This window comes from Miniopterus schreibersii, assembly GCF_964146895.1.
Source record: "Miniopterus schreibersii genome assembly, chromosome: 9".
NCBI classification, from domain to species: Eukaryota; Metazoa; Chordata; class Mammalia; order Chiroptera; family Miniopteridae; genus Miniopterus; species Miniopterus schreibersii.
Window position 1 is genome coordinate 76,391,964 of NC_138118.1, and position 17,270 is coordinate 76,409,233.

Sequence of the window (17,270 nt, forward strand, 5' to 3'; positions counted from 1 at the left end):
TTCCTCGGTGTTCAGTCGCATTTGCTAGCCTAACGATGATGTTTACCTCATTTTTGCTCTCTAAGGACTATCACACACTTCCTTGCCTGTGTCAGTGTGACAAATCTTCACTGCCGCTTTCATTAATCACCCCATTGACTGAGTGACTCAGGCCGTCTCCCGGTAGACAATTACAGGATTATTTTATGGAAAACAGACTGAAACAGGATAGTGAAATTTCAATTATTTTCGCTCTCCTGTTGACACACATTTCTTTTTCTTCTTTTTTTTTTGCAAGATAAGACTTGTTTGTTCTCCCTCCGTTACTTATTTCTCAATTTAACGATTCTCTGATCACCACAAGCATGTTAAAATACAACCAGACAATAAATCATATTTCATTTTGCCCAGTTCTCCCTTTTCTGGATATGTTTTAAATAGAATGGAGCCCTTTATTTGGGAGGAAGAATTTAGGTGTGGTTATCTGATGGATCAGAAGTAGACTAAATAGCTCCTCAGGACTTGTAATTGGGATCCTGTAATTTTATGAACTCTCCCTCCTTTTGTTCTGAGTTGTGCCCGTTACAAGGACAAAGGCAACACCCATTAGAGCCACCAGCCCTGCGGTCCCTCTGATCTCTCGCTGGCGTTCACCGATGTGGGCAGCAGCTGGCCAACGGGGCTCCTGGAGTCTGGGAATTAGCACTAACCTTCTACCATCGGATGAGACCCCGGCCTCATAAATGCTCAGAGCAGCATCAAAGTGATTTTAAAAGGAAAGAAGAAAAGCGTGGCAGAAAGAATCTGAGCCCGTGTTATTTTAGAATTCAGCAGCGACCTTCAGATGAGGGACTCGGCCACGGACCCATATTTACCTAAAGCGATCATTCCAACGAGGTTGGCCATCTACACACCAGGATTTTCGTCCGCCCCTGTTATCACTTTCTAATAGCTAAAGACGTCTCAGGGTGTCATTTCCAGCCCGGTTCTTGCAGAGCTCATATTTTGAGCTCACTTCTGACAAGGACCAGAGATACTGGGGTGTGTCTGCTTCTGCTTGTATTTGCTGGAACTTAAAGGAGCAGTAAAGCTCCAGTTTTCCTCGTTACATCAGAAGGATCTCAGAACTCAGCTCTGTCTTTTATTCCCCCCACAGGGAAAACAAGGCCCCAACATCACAGTGGAGCCGTGGTTTCGAATCTCGGTCTGCAATCCTGTTGAGTTCTTAAATGATGTTTGGAACAGCCTAATGGAAATCACATTAAGAGCAGATCGTACTTGTAAAAATAGTCTGGAGAGAATGTAACGCTTGGTTAATTATCCAGATGTGTAAAAGCACAATGAAATTGGACTTAGAAAAACTTGTAACTGTGTGTTCCGTCTGAACCTCTCCCTTCTTACAGGCTTCAACAATATTCGCAGCAGACTTAACGGCACTCCTGCAGCCGGTGACTTTCAAGGGAGGAAAATATATTTCATATCTAAAATCAAGGTTTAATCAGCTCTCCAGAAGGAGAAAAAAAAAATCGTGTCAGAGAATAATACTCTAATGGAAACAACGTCCTCTTACAGAAATTTCACATATGTTAGCAGTTACTATTGTTTAAGCGTTTCTCGGTCTACATTTCTTACTCAAGTTTAGCTTTAAAAAAAAGGCAGTTCTACGTTTTCTTTCTCTGGCTTGTCTCTAAATATGCGTTTTATGGTGAAGCGCACAGGAACTTTATGGGTGATATTGAGCAATGGCCTCTGAAACGAGACACACCTCAGCCAGACGCACACCGTGTCACTGTCCACAGGCCCCAGTTCCTAACCTCAGCTTGGCAAGTGGAAAAGGGGGAGATGCTGACCTCAGCCTTGGTATGAGGAAGGTGAGGGTCATTCTAATCCTTCTGCCTGCTCTGCCCCCACAGCCGTAGCCACTCCAGCTGAAATGAGTGTCTCTTTGAAGAATTCACATTGGAGGTGATAAGAACTCCACGTCCCCAGGAGACAAGGTGGGCTGCCCTTTTGGAGAGAGTCACACCAGTGCCATGTCCTCTAGCTGTCCCCAAACACGGACGATTTTGGATCCACCCCCATTTATGGTGGTGATCCAAGGGGATAAGGGAATATGCCTTGAAGACAATGTTATACACAGATTGCAAACCACAAAAACTGGCGAAAAGCTAATGGAGTAACACAGGAAGCGGCAGCCAAGAGGACAGGATTAAGCTCTGGCGACCTTGACTTCATCTAGCCTTGGGGTAGACTCTGGTTTCACTGGACCATTCTTTTCTCTGAGGAGAGAAGAGGTGTGGTCTTAAAAGGGCCACTTCAGAAAATTAATGAATGGGGAAAGCTGAAACTTCAGAATTGTGGTAATCTCTACAACTTCCTAGACATTTCTAGACCATGCGTCATCCAATTTCAAGACCGCACTGCCGCAATTAAAAGAAAAACTATGGCTTCTAACAAGAATAGGACTTTATCTAAACATCTACTTCTCTTGCATCTGAGCTGAAAAAGTAGCTCAGAATATACAGAAATAGGCATAGGAAAAACATTTTGATCTGTGTCCAACTGGTAGTCACATAAATTCATGCAAGGGTAGGTGCTGCCTTCCAAATGATATTTCTTATTTCATATTGGGAGGATGCTTTTAAAAAATCCATCAATGACCTGCATAGGTGAAAAAGATGCACCTTCCCCTCCCCCCAAGACTGATTTGGGGTCAATTTTGCAGAAACCCAGCTCGAAGCCAGGTGACTCAACCAGATGGATAAATCCTTATGTCTAAAGAAGCTACAGTTAATTTGACTGTCAAACAGAGTATGAACATACTTGGCCCACAGTCAACAAACTGAGGTCTTTGCTGGCTAACTGCAGATAAGGTGGAAATTAAATAGGTAAAACTTAGCCTTTCCTGTCCCAGCCATCTAATCAGGTGCTATCTGTGTGGCAGCAAGGTAGGCACCTCAAACAAAGCTTACAATGACTTTGGACTTACTCATATTCTCTTCCTTGGAGCTAAGGAATCAGTAAACATGCGTTGATTCGACTTAGATATGTTATCCCGAAAGCCTCAGGCCCAGTCTGCAAATAGTTCCATATGCCTCTGCTCAGTTTTTCAGGTTGCAGCTTAAAGTCTAACTTTCTTAATATTAAACGCATGAAATAGTCACCAATCCGTTTTCGAATCTAGAAGAAAATATCGGCAAGTCGGGTGCACATAACTGAAAATAGACATTTGTCATGAGCTGCAGAGTCAGAGAAGCTTGAATGTCATCTAATAAAAGTCAGCAAGTTCCAAGCTTTTCGAAATAATTGCATTCCAAGGACTTTGGGCCTTTACATCACTTGAAACTTCCATTTATTCCATAAAACTCTATGAACAAAGCCAAGTCTTTGATGAAAGTGAAGAAGTCTTGGCCAGAAAGACAGAAACATCCAGGAATTTCTTTCCTATCTGTGTAAAGTTGATAACCCTGAGAGATCCTGCACAAAAATATGGGATGTTTGACTCCCTTCTACAGAGGGTGGGTCTGTTTGTGGGACGAGGCAGGTGTTGGAGACAGTATGGTTTCTAAGAGAGAGCACCCAGGCTCCACATCACATCTTAAGCAGGGTTACAATCCTTAGCCAGCTCTGGAGTCTGGCTGGGAGACCTTAGTAAGGCCTCTCTAACCTCTCTGAGCCTCAGTCCTCTCATCTGTAAAATGGGAATGATCACAGTGTCAGCTTCATAAGGTAGCTGTGGGGATTAAGCAAGGTAATGGATGAAACAGTGCTTAGCATCAAGCCTGTCCTATGATCCACTCTCAATAAAGATTATCAAATAAGACCCACAGATAAAACAAGTGAAGCTGGTACTCTTGAAGGTCCCCTTCTAGCTACCGTATTCAATGATCACAAGCCTAAGCTGATAGGTTAATGGTGTAGGCCTACATAGGATGACAGGCCCAGGGCTAGAGTAGTTCTCCATCCCACAGTAGATGTCACCCCTCAACTTGTATGTCAGTGCTTGAAATTCCTCATTACAAATATCTTTTTCTTTTTTTCTCCAAATATTTTAATTTATTTTCTTTTTTAGAGAGAGAGGAAGGGAAAGGGAGAGGGAAACATTAATTGGCTGCTCCTGCACGCCCCCTACTGGGGATCGAGCCCTCAACCCCGGCATGTGCCCTGACCAGGAATCAAACTGGTGACGTTTCAGTGCATGGGAGATGCCCAAGCAACGGAGCCACACCGGCCAGGGCACAAGTATCTTTTTATGGTCTAGGCTCTGTCCTCTATTCAAATACAAGTCTGTTGGGAGTAAGTTTAATTTTTCAGATCCTTTCTAATGTAACAAGTCAGAATGGGAGAGAGAAAGAAACCAATCGTGATGGAGATGTGGGACCTGAGCACAGTGTAGCCAAGGAAAAGCAGGCTGAGAGGGAGGGAGGGCCCTGGATGGCCCTGGAAAATCAGGGAGCAGAAAGGAGGGTCCCTAGGGCCTGGGAAGTGGTACAGAGAGAGAAGGGTCACAAAAGGGTGATGAAACGCTGGGGAGAAATACTATCGATAATTGCATTTCACCTAGTAACAGCCTTGCATGGAGCCACTCTATAATGTTCATTAAGCAATGTGCTCAGTATTATAGAAGCAAATGAAACAAACATGGCTCTCCCCTGCTGGGAGCCCCCCCAACCCCCACCCTCCACCCCAAACCCAGTGAACCATGATGATTCCAATCAAGGTTGTCAGACTCCCTGATGCCAGCAAGACTTCGCTCATGCAAATGAAGATAAAGTATCCGACTAAGCGCCCTAATTTTTAAATAGCTTCAAAGTTTTGCCTTTATTGGGCCGTCAAATTAACCATGGTCACAACACTGCTTCTAAGGAGAGTGGGCCCCTTCCCCATGATCGGGAAGGGATGCCAGTTTCCACCATGTGCCCTGCCCTTTGGAAAGAGCTCCCATCCATCCATCCATCGCCGCCACCCCCGTGAGCGCCGAATCTTTCACAGGGGTGGACATAAAGCCACGTGCCCTGAGGACAATGTAACCCTTCCGCCCATCGCCTCCCTGCCTTCCACGGGGGGCTGTGTAGCCTTAACGTCTCCCTGGGCCCACGTACCCTTGAGAGGAGTCTAAAGTGTGTCTATACCTCAGGAGCAAGAGCGATCTCTCTAATAGTCGCTGGCTCGGAAAGAATAACACTTATAAAGAAAGTTAATTATGTGAATTAAACGCAGCTTGTTTCTCTTTTTGAAGTACTTTTTTTTTTTTTTTCATGCCTGGAGGAGGGTGATTTACAGACACATTTGTCTCTCTTTAGAGAAAATTAATTCCAGTTGGTGTTCAGGGCAGACATGGAGAGAAAGGGGACCCTCCTTCCTCGTGGCGCTGACTGCAGGCCCACGCCGCGCCTCTGTCCACGCGGCGGCGACCAGGAGCCTGGGGCTGGCTCCGACACATTTGCTGCCATCCAAAATCTCTAGTATCAACTTCTCAGCTCCACTGTCATCCCTTAGACGAAGCAAACTCCTTCTTTTAAAGATGATTTTCAGGATAACAGGGGAGACGACACCACATCCCCAACAGGTGAGCCGAGCTTCCTAAACACCCAGCTCCTGTCTAGTGCATTAGGCCATATGCTTTGAGCCATAATATATTAATTCAGCTTTTCAACATGAATGATAATAACAGTCATCATGTGCTGGGTACTCACCACAGCCAGTCATTCTGCTAAATATTTGAGGAGGATTATCTCATTAAAGGCCCAAAACAACCCTATGCAGTAGGTGCCATTATTACTTCCAGACTTCCTTACACAAAAGTCGGGGCGCAGAGCAGCTGCTGCAGCCCCCTGGAGCGTCAGGCTCCCCTCATCCACAGCACACCAATGTCAAGGATATTTAGGGCCAGGACATTTGCACCGAGAAGCAGAAAACCCTTTCTCAGTTTACGTATTTATTTTCCAAGGCTGGTTCTACAAATCAAGTAGCATTCTTTGTTCAATCTCCCTAAGAGTGTGCAGAAATTAAGAGTTCAGAAAAGAAAGGATTTCCCCTTCTTGAAAAATCTATTGCAACTTTTTTTTTTTTTTTGGTGGTGGAGAGAGGAAGGGTGGGTGGTATTATGTTAAAACTGCAATTGTACCCAGATGCTTTAAGAGTACATCGAGGTAAGTACAGACGAATTTCTAGTAAAGCAAACTACCCCTGGAAGTGATCTAATGTACAAAGCAACCCCTCTGATGATAAGATGAAAAGCAGAGGCCCGGAGACATTAAAGAGCATGTTTGGAATCATCCAGAGAGAGGCCGCGCCAGCAATGACTCGCAGGTCTCCTGATTATTTACTCAGAACGCCTTCCACTTCTCCATTCCGCCTTTAAACACAAGACCAGATGGAGCGAACCAGACTGCAGAAACATAGCTTTCTAATAATAATAAACCAGCCAGGCATTATTTAGTGCCCTTCCTTCGAGAAGGAGACGTGCCCCAGAGCTGACGTGTCCCGTGTGGTTCTGATGAAGACGATGCTGCCTGGCAACCGTGTCTCCACCCCAGGCCCTGCCTGCCCTCCTTCGCATCTGTAGTCGTCACTTGAAAGGCACAGGTTTCCTTAAAAGTATCCACCCTGGCAGCAAAGGACATAAAAAATAAAACGGCCCCTTCCTACCCACATTCAGAAATTACGTGCGTGGAAACCACCAGGCGGACGTGAACATAGACAAATTTTCCATCCGGGATTTGGCAGCTTTGCTGAAAGTTCAACATCACGGTTAACAACCTCGCCACATTATTTGCAAGACAAAGAATTACACCGTAGGCCAATGGCTCTTCTGTGGGAAGGGGAGGCTGGGCATTCTCCAAGGGTGCTGCCAAAAATGATGGGAGGGTCTCTTCCCCCTCTCTCCTCAACCTGCCTTTGAAATAGGTTAAAAGGCAAAGAATAGCAGGGAATTATTCGTAGAGATCCCAAATAATCCCAACTGGGTAATTAGCTTAAAAAATAAGCAGTCGGAATGTCCTTTCCTAACAGCTTAGAGAAGAAAGCAGGCTGAAGAGAAGGGAGTTCCCAGTTCCCGATGACTTGCCAGTCCCTTGAAAAACAAAGACTGTTTTTCACTTGGAGTGGACATCTTCGGTTTGTGCTTGCCCAGATTCCTCCCTGCCCTCCTCAGGTATCATGACTTGGATCCTCCTGTGGAGACCACTCATCTCCCACTCTTAGGCCCTATGGTTCAGGGGGTGAGGGCCCACACTATGATCCCTCCCCTCCCAGGGCATTGGGGTGGGCGTCGGGTACCACTCTGGCCAATTTGATATCCCATCCCCCAATCCCAGTTATTAGTTCTAGAATGGGCAAAAGATCCAAATGGATCATATGAGATTCAGGAATATGGGTGGAATTACTGGGAAAGAAAAATTGAGCTGATAGGCTATCTCAGAGCTCTGGAGGGGGTAGAGGGGCAAGGGCACAGGTGAAAGAACTTACCTGAGAATGCACCCAATGTAGTCACTGTGAAACCATTCTGCTCATGTTGTAGGATTGAGCAAAAGAATAAATACACTGATGCTATTGGGAACCCCAGTCCTCATTGTGAAAAAAGGGGGCATATAAATACAGCAGGGGGAGGGGAAGAACCTTGTGATGTTGAATTAGCATGATGGGATGACTTCATACCATTTTGTTTCCCATCTCTATCCACAGACCAAGTCTAAAAGAAATTGTATCCCAGTAGTAATGAGCATCCTTAGTGCCCAGGTCTTGGTTTCTAAACACAGTTCCCCATTAAAAAGAACCAAGGTTCCCTGAAGACATGACTGATTCCAGGGCTACGGCAGGGAAAGCACAAGATAATCCTAGAAATATATTTGTGCCAAAAGGCAAGGAAGTGCTTAAAGACTAATGGCGACCTGTCAAAAGGACATAGGAACCAGACAGAGGGGCTCCCATTGACCACATGTGGGGCAATGTGAGCATCAAAAACAATAATGACAGCAATAAATTTTAACACATCAAACAGAAATAACAACCCATGAGTCCACAGTGATATTTTAAAGTGTGAAAAATAGAGAAGACTAGGAATGAAAGATCTCTATGGAAGGTTGACAGTGCTATCCACAGGAAGATAGATCAGAAAAATCTGGTATCTGCCAGATCTTACCATTGGAAAGGTACCTTTTTCTTTTTGAAATTAATAAATAATCTGAGAGCAGGTGAACACCTGTTCTTGCCAAATCTGTCACCAATACTTTCAGCATCCATTGATGATTCCTGTCTGAATCAGTTATTACACTGGGGGTGGGGGCTGTTATAATGGCATCACCCATAATCGGACAAATGGACATTATGTGCCTTCTGATGTGACACATAAAAGTACACAACATCATCTATGTTGTGATCTTGCCAAAATGTTTTACTGAATCTAAGCACTGAGGGAAGAATCAGACAAATTCAGAAAATAGAACATTCTACAGAACACGTGTCCTAGACTCTTCAAAATGATCACCATGAATAACCACAACAACATAAAAAAGGTAGGGGACCGAGACATGACAACTTGTTGTTATATGTGAAACTTTATTGAGCTCTGGATTTAAAAAACAATTGTATAGAGGAAATTTGGGTGGATAATTGGAGAATGTTTAATATGGGCTGAACTAATATTTGTGTGTACGTGTGTATATATGTTTGTACACATTCTGAATGAGTAAACAAGTGTCATAATATATTTCAGTCCTCTTGGAAGAACACAAGAAAACATGACTTCAACTCACCTCCCCAGTAGCATAGAAGTCATTCTCTTGGTACTCAGGAAACAACTGGAAGAACTGAAGTAGTGCACTGCAAAAAAGAAAAGCAAGAAAAATCACATGGAATTGGAAAGGCCTCATGTACCCAATCCAAGCCTTGCGCAAGAGGTTTCACATTTGAGATAAGATGCCATTATGGCGTAAGCTCCTGCAGGCATCTTTTCCAGAGTCTCATGTGCATAACACTCCATACTCTGTGGATGGTTAGAAAATACCTGTGGTCTTACTTTGTGATGCTAAGAAGTTGAGACAACTGGGCAGGTTTCCAAATCTCTGGGTTAGCAACTTGGGTGATTTACCTTGAGCCAAGTGACACAGGCTTTCACCTTTTATGCAGCAATTCTTGGAGGCAGTTCTGCAAACCTTATGACCCCATTAACCTGGGTTCATGTGAGGTAATGGGAACCTTCATTGCTTACCAACCTCTCCCTGTGGGTAACCCTGAACGTTTCTAATGGGGATCCCAGAATTTCAGTGTTTTACTTTATTTATACATGTATATATACATATATATGTTTTTATTGATTTCAGAGAGAGGAAGGGAGAGGGAGAGAGAGATAGAAACATCAATGATGAGAGAGAGTCATGGATTGGCTGCCTCCTGCATGCCCCTACTGGGACTTGAGCTCACAGCCCAGGTACTTGCCCTGACTGGGAATTGCACTGTGACCTCTTGGTTCATAGGTCAACGCTCAACCACTGAGCCACGCCAGCCAGGGAGAATTTCAGTGTTTTAATAACCAAAGAACAGAAGAGATAATAAAATGACTGTCCTCTAAAGGAAAACACCAAAAGGCCTAGCTATGGAAGAAAATGTACCATGGCCTCTAGGCTCAAAAAAATTACATTTACTTAAGAATGCCAAAGCCACTTGGGTGAGTTATGCTGAAAAAGATTTAAACAGACTCAAGGAAGCAAAACCTTGTGAAACTCAGAAGCCCTATGAATGTTTTCACCCAGCTCACAATGCCTGAGAAGCCAGGCAGGGTTTTAGTTCCAGCTTTCTGCTGAGGGACTTCAAGCCATGAACCACCCAGAAAAGATAAAAGGCAAGGAGGCCCTGCGAAATCAGGAGGAGGGGAAATCTCAAGGGCTACAGAGGCAAAAGTGGGTCATTACAGTCACCATGATCCTGGCTCTACTTAATTTTCAAAGGCTCCATAAAAATCCACCATGAAACACAACTGCAGAGTTTCGGTGTATTTCTCTATTTATTACTTATAATAACTAAAATCTTTGTAGCGACTAACCCTGGGAAGCTGCATTATATAGCTTCCATGCTAGTGGGGACGACAGCTGGCTTTGAAGCAGAGATAAAAATAGGGGTTTTCCTCTACCCTTCCCCCTCTAACCTTTAGGCTAAAAATGACTTCCCTTCCTCTCTTCCTGCTAATTGGAAAGGCAATAGGTAATTTAACGTACTAAATTTCAATGATGCCATATGCCTTAGCTTAAAGCTTATTTGCTTGGAGAATTTGTTGGAGAGTTGTTAGGGTTGGCAGATTTTGCATGTAAAAATACAAAACACCCAATTAAATTAGAATTTTAGATAAGCAACACATAAGATTTTAGCATAAGGATGTCCCAAATATAGCATGGGTCATACTTAGATTTTTTAAAAAATTATTCATCATTTATCTGAAATTCAAGTTTAACTGGGCATTCTGTACTTTATTTGGCAATCTTAGTTGCTTCTAGCTTGAGGGATGCCAGGGTTCTCTAGCTCACATGTCCAAAGTGAGGCCTCCCTTGAGGAAGTTATCAAAGAGTTTTAGCTTCACAGTAAGATCAGAACAAGAAGTGGCTAATAATAGCAAGCCCTCAGTAGGTCTTTCTTAAGTGGGGGTGAAAAATAAAAAAGGTAAATTTAGTGAGTTAGATTTACATATGGCATTAGCTCATTTTACTGTGTTTTAGTCAAGAACTCTTCTTTGATGAGGGTTTGCCTAAAAATGTAACCTAGAATTATGGCCACATAAAATTTCAAATTTTAGAAGCAGAAAATGTATAGTACATCATGTACACAGGTGTATTTGTGTGCATGCGTGAGCACTCACTCCACGCATGTATTCAGGTGCCAGGAAACATGCCTCTTCCAGGCGATTCCATTTGACAACCTCGCTGGCTTTGAGCCAAGACCCTCTCTAATAATTACAATTTAAGTCAAAAGGCTGCCTGGTGGTGGAAAGGTGCATTAAAAGAAAACAGGAAGGAACAGAGCTTGTAAGAGAGAATGACTAGAAGAAAACTACTCTTCAGACTCAAAAGAGGAAGACGGTGGGTTCCGGGCAGAGAAGGTGGGTGGAAATGATAACAGTCCAGAGACTGGAAGATGCACTGGGATTGGTCAGGTCTCATGGCGTCAGAGGCATAATAAATACAAGATGCTCAGCAACAAAAATCTTGGTGGTTTTGTTCTGTTGACACGGACGGGGCCCACCCTCTGTGTTCATTCATTCCACCTCTGGTGTGGCTGGGCCATGATCTTCCCCAGCCCGTCAGGATCAGGCCACGTTCTCATTTAATACATGAAACCTGTTCATAGTCCCATTGCTGTGAAGCGTTGTGTAGCAACAGATATTATTTTCCACACACTCCGGCATGTGGAATAGAATGATAGCACCACTCCCACTTGGCTGTGAGAGAGTAACATCAGGCGCATCGCAGGAGCAGGGGCTGTGGCCTTGCGGGCTGCATGCCCAGCGCCAGGAACCGTGTCCAGCACACAGCAGGCAATTGCTAGACAGTGGTGGAAGGAGCGGGGCACCAGCTCATAAACTCCAAGTCCAAGTTAGTCCGTTTATTATGCTTTAGTAAATTTATTTATTTTTCCTAGGCCAGGGAGGCATTGTGGCTCAATGTCACAATTCAAGTACGAAAAAAGAAACAAAGGGGAACACTTCAACATCTTGTTAGTGAAAAGGTTTCGTTTAAAACACACAGGAAAGCAGCCTGAATGTCAGTGGCCGACGCCCCTCGAGGAGTCTTCTCCTTACAGCCGGACACTATTAATAGTCAAAAGAAATGAGATTTTAAGGAAAGAAAGATGGTTTTCAAAGGGAGAAGAGGAAAGGTTTGCTCTCTCAACCTGCAGTAGCCCATTTACAGGTTTCAAAGCGACTTTTTTATTCCAACCACCCATCTGGGGGGCTGGAGAGAACAAATAAGGAGTGTAAGCCAGAAAGGGAACAGCTGAAGTCAGTTTTCTGCACTACCCTTGATTAGCTATTTTCCAGTTCTAAGAGCCTGAAGCGAAAAGAAAAACAGCTATAAACAATGGATGCTTTGAAATAGGTTCTCTTTACATGTCATGCAAGAGGAGATGTACCACATGTCAGCAGTAAATATCCGCTCGGAGGGTCAGCTGGAAGCTGTGACCGTCTTGGGGGGAGGGGAAGGAGAGACAGAAAGGGAATGGCAGGGTTGCGACCCCCTGGCTTAGAGGGGATTGATGTGTTTCTTTAATATAGAACCTCCGCCCTCAGGGTGTTTGCTAGTTAAACAACTAGGCTGGTTTGGATTTAAACCAAAAGAGAGCCCACAGTCAGGACTAAATGAGAAAGACATGGCGCTGAGTCCACTTAGAAGGACAGCCATTGAGATTCAGTCTGTGCGGGGAGGGGTGTGCGAGCCAGGCCGGGGCGGGGGCAGCTCTGCCAGGACCTGCCCAACCTGCTCCCGGGATCCACTGTGCCTGGAAACATAAGTGTGGGGTCCTATGCATCCCCCCGGAAACTGAGTGGAAGTGTTCAAATAATGGGGCATGTGGCAAATGAGGTGTAGGAGACAACAGCCACATTCTGCTCCGGGCTGCAAAGCAGAGGAGAGAGCCCTGTGTCTGGGAGAGAGGCGGGGAGGCTCCTGTTTCCTCTCCCCCTCCACGCCCCGGCCACCTGGGGGACAAAGAATAAAACGGAAGGCTTTTGTCACAGATGAAAAACTTCTGGCTCTATTGGATTCACTTTCACTTTTGGACCTGGTGGCAGTTTGCTCACCGAGTAATTAGCAGAGGGAGAGTTTGGGGAGGCTGGGGGTAGAGGAGCTGGTTAACTCTTTCTGGCCACTGGGGTTCTTTTAGAGAATTATTATAAAGAGTGGTGGCCTAGTGACTGCAAACGACTCAAGTTGGTCGCTAGGAATAATTTACAGGTTGGAAAAATGTGAACAAATATGAAAGGTCACTTGCTTTTTTAAAAAAATTACTAAAAATAGTTGTAAAAATGTAGGGAAAAGAAAGGAAGAAATTATATATATATATATATACATACACACACACACACACACACACTGTTTGATCAGGCTTACAACTTTTCATTTTCCATCTTTTTTTCTTTTTTTTAGTAAAATAACTTTGTAAAATGGAGGGAAGAGACTAGCTAAGGAGCTGAGCTTTCAGCCTGAAAAGTCATAAGAAGAGAATGAAAAAACTGCACCTGAAGGCCCTGAAAGGAAGAATCCTGGGAGAGAAAACAGGCATCCGGGAGGATGCTGGTCCTGGGAGATGCGGAGTCAAAGGCCACGCTGGACGGCAGGCAGACACCTCTCAGGCACCTGGCTGAAAGGTTTGAAGCTCACCTTGGGCTGAATGATTCTGCTCTATCTCCACTGTTTGTTGAAGGATATATGTTACCAAATTACAGTTACGCCTTAAGATTTCAGCTCTCCTTGTTACTTCCTCTGCTGGCCACTTTATCAGTTATCAGTGAACATGTAACAAAGTGGAAAATAGATCGTGCGTGTGCATGTGGGTGCATGTGTGCATGTGCGTGCCGATGCACGAACTCCTCATGTACAAGAATTCTTAAAATGTCTTTAGGCCCCGCCAGCGTGGCTCAGAGGTTGAGCATCGACCTAGGATCCAGAAGATCACGGTTCGATTCCCGGTCAGGGCACAGGCCCGGGTTGCGGGCTCGATCGCCAGCAGGGGGCGCGCAGGAGGCAGCCGATCAATGACTCTCTTGTCATTGATGTTTCTCTCTCTCTTCCTCTCTCTGAAATCAATAAAGATATATATATATATTTTTAAAATGTCTTTAGGAACTAGACCAGGGGGGCCACCAGTAATACTTCCGCTACTGAAAGCATTTTCCTCCTGAAAGAGGTGTTTAGTGTGAAGGAGGCCAAGAGGAATCCGGGCCTTTTACCTGAGCAGATCTCGAGCCACATCCTCCTCGTTGACCGCGTATCCCCGGGCGTCATCGGTAAAGCTGAAACCGGTGCCCACCTGGAGGTGAAACAAGCGGCAGGCGTCAGCGCCGAGGAGCACATGCTGTGGAGCCCGCCGCGCCCCCGCACTGAAGGAAACCGACCTGCTCCGAAGGCCAGCCTGACCTTGGCAGCCCCGAGCGCTCAGGCATCCTCCCAGGACCACGCGACAGTCACCTACTTCCCCGCCCCTCCGAGCCCAAATGAAAAGCATCAGCACAAAGCTCTGCCCCCGTCAGCGGCGGAGCTGTCCTGATTCCACAGTGGGGACCCTGCCAGATGTTGATTTAAGGAAGAGGAATTCACCTTTCCTTGGCCCCTGCTACAGAATCAAAAGATCCAAAGTTGTCTTCTCTCTGAAACCTGGGGGTGCACTGCTGTCCTGCCAAGAAGGAACTCCTAGGCTGGAGATAAGAGATCGTGTGTGCGTGTGTGTGTGTGTGCGCGTGTGTGTGTGTGTGCGTGTGTGTTTTCATTTCCTTTTCAGTGAAAAACATACCCGCTAAGCCGCTCACCTTCAGGAGACAAGAGGCTTTAAGACAATTAAGAATTCGTTTTAAGCTCGTATTTCCTTATACCTAGAAGTTCATAGACAACTGAACTTTTAGGCATAAGGAAACAAAAGAAGCTACCACTCAATTTAAATGGATGGGGGTGACATCGGTTAATAAAATTATATAGGTTGCAAGTATACAACTCTATGATACCTTATCTCTCTATTGAACTGTGTGCCCACCACCCACCGTGAAACCTCTTGTCTCATATATTTGACCCCCTTCAACCCTTTACCATGCCCCCCCCGGGCCTCCTTTTGATGAACCCAATCTCACTGGAGTCTCTTTGGCCCCTATTCTGTTGTGTTGCTAGTGTCCTTCCCGAGAATAAAAGAAATGGGAAAAAAGGGGAAAAAATACGCTACTACTTATTCTGTGTAAATAACCTATATAAAGAAGGCACCATCCACCAGATATAAATATTTTTCCCCCAAACACCCAAGGGAACAGGACATTTCATTCAACTTGTATTTAAATATGCAATTACCGGCCAGAGTAGAGGGTGGTTGACCAGGAAGAGCCTGGACAAGAATGCTGGGCCTTTTTTTTTTTTTTTCTCTCCCTATTAACCTGTTTTCTTTTTGAACCATCTGGGAAGTGAGAGAAGTTAGAGAAATTAGGGGGCAAGAAATCTGCAGAAGCTGATCCTAAAGTTACTCTCCTACTTTGCAGTTTATTGGACTCGATTTCAGGGGAACTTTCCAAGGAGATTTCCGCTTTTTGTTCCAAGATGAGGCATTCTGCTCGCTGTGGTAAGTGAGGGAGACCAGTTTTGACTTTTTATTTCTAATTCTATTTGAAAGGTTAGGAGTCCTGCTGCTATATAATAACCCATGACATCGGGAAGTCATGTCTTCAGTGGAAAGAAACTAATCCCTCATCCTGGATGATGTAATTCAGTGAACAAGACATTTCATAAGATTAAAAATGAGGGAAGGAGAGAAAGCACCAAGCAATATCCCCAGACTCAGATATAACGATACATGTTAGAAAAACTAAATCTCAAAGACATTTTTAATAGATTAAATTCTGTGTTAGAAAGAATAAAACTAAATCTCTATTTCCTTTTCCCCCTATTTCTTAAACGTAGTGAATCAGAGGAAATAGACAAGAGGGGCCCACGTTGCCATTTCACTGGGCCACGGTACTCACTGGGTTATCGATGTACAGCATGGACAGGGTATTGGTCCAAGGAAAGTCTCGGGTGCGCACTGGTGAAACAGAGAAGAGTTTCGAGAATGGGTCGGGAACCGAACATCCCACGGAAGGCCCAGCTCTGGTCCGGAGCCCAGCATGCCCACCTGTCCTCACCACGTCAACGACTCTCGGTGCCCTTCCGATGGCTCTGTTCTCTCACAATGGGGACAGACACCAGCCCCTTCTCCTCCCCTCTCCTTTACCTTCCCCAGACCCAGAGGGTTTCTACATCCAAGATGAAGTTTGGAAACAAAACCCCGTGCAACTTGTTCATGTAGAACATCCGTCAACCACCCATGCGATAAACCCGTCCGTCCCATCCCAGGGATCACCCTCACATCCCGTTCTCCAATTTTGATTTTTTTTCCAAACACTGAAGACAACCACCCCAACAGAGTTGGCACACACACTCTTCTACTGAGTCACCAGCTGGTTCACCCTCCAAATCCTAACCCACAGAATGTAAACAATCCATCACCCCCCCAAAAAAGACATGGAGGTTAAGCTGGGTTACAGCCAGAGTGGCTCCTGCTCCACTCCTTCCTCACCCCAGCCCCAACCACCACCCACCGTATCCTGCTCCCAAGGTATCCGATCACTTACGTGGCTGAACCATACAGTGTTCAGCTCATATGAATAATTAGGGATATAATTCCACCCACTAGGCCCATGCAAAAGAGCTTGCCCAAGGAGTAATAAATACCACCTGTTCCCATAGCCCAGCTTGCCCGAGTTAGCAGCAGACTGCGAGGAAATAGCTTAGAATCTTTCACCCAACTTTCAAGGGAGAAAGCAGCCCAGCGGGACGATCACCGCGGTGGCTCCTCCTTCCCCGGGAGGCATTGCCAGAAGGCTGTGTTTTTATAATCTGGAATTGCTAAGCCAGTCCTAGTGGTTCAGTGCACACTCTACCTTGCTTCTGGAGCAGATCTAAGGTTCAGATGAAGAATTCTCCATAGGAAAGTAGAGTCCAAGCAATACTTACGGGTCATGTTCTTTGTCACCATATAAGGTCCGTGTTCCACAAAGAGCCCAAACATGGATGAGCCTCCCGGCCCGCCCTGCAGCCAGAGAACCACTGGGGCATTCTCCGAATCTACCTGTGGGGACAGAAAGGCCAGTGGCCACACAGGGCGCTAAGGCTGTGCAATACAGACGAGCAAATTTACACAAATCCTGTTTTTCTCAGCCTGTAATAATTCTCAGAAAGACCTCCCAGACCCCAGTGACCCTCCCACTACAAGCAAAATACTCGTCACCTTCTGTAGCTTTGAATTAGTATCTGCCTCACATCCTGGGGCCTATCTTATGCCATTGTCTTTTCTCGCCAATGGTCAGGAAACCTGTTGAATACAGAAGCTATGGGTCTGTAGGTCCCTAGACGCCCAACAGGCGTCTAGGGCACGGTAACAGATTTTTAGCTGTTTAAGCTTTTGAGGGTGTCTTCCTTTCGGCCGACATGGTCCCAAAGTGGCACACAGAATCCATCGTCCTCAGTGACAATTTTCCCCCTTCAATGAGAGAGCAAATGGCCCTTTGGATT

At 45.2% G+C, this 17,270-nt stretch overlaps 1 protein-coding gene across 5 annotated transcripts in view; it reads right to left on the bottom strand.

The window, feature by feature from the left end:
• Positions 1–17,270, bottom strand: part of CPVL (carboxypeptidase vitellogenic like) — a 93,228-nt gene that overhangs the window by 43,858 nt on the left and 32,100 nt on the right. For all 5 annotated transcript variants that reach the window (XM_081147327.1, XM_081147330.1, XM_081147329.1 and 2 more), the window contains exons 4-7: positions 16,713–16,827; positions 15,683–15,741; positions 13,916–13,995; positions 8,736–8,802 (exon numbers count right to left, since the gene is read on the bottom strand). In XM_081147327.1, the coding sequence (XP_081003453.1) occupies positions 8,736–8,802; positions 13,916–13,995; positions 15,683–15,741; positions 16,713–16,827 (321 nt within the window). The remainder of the gene's footprint in view (positions 1–8,735; positions 8,803–13,915; positions 13,996–15,682; positions 15,742–16,712; positions 16,828–17,270) is intronic.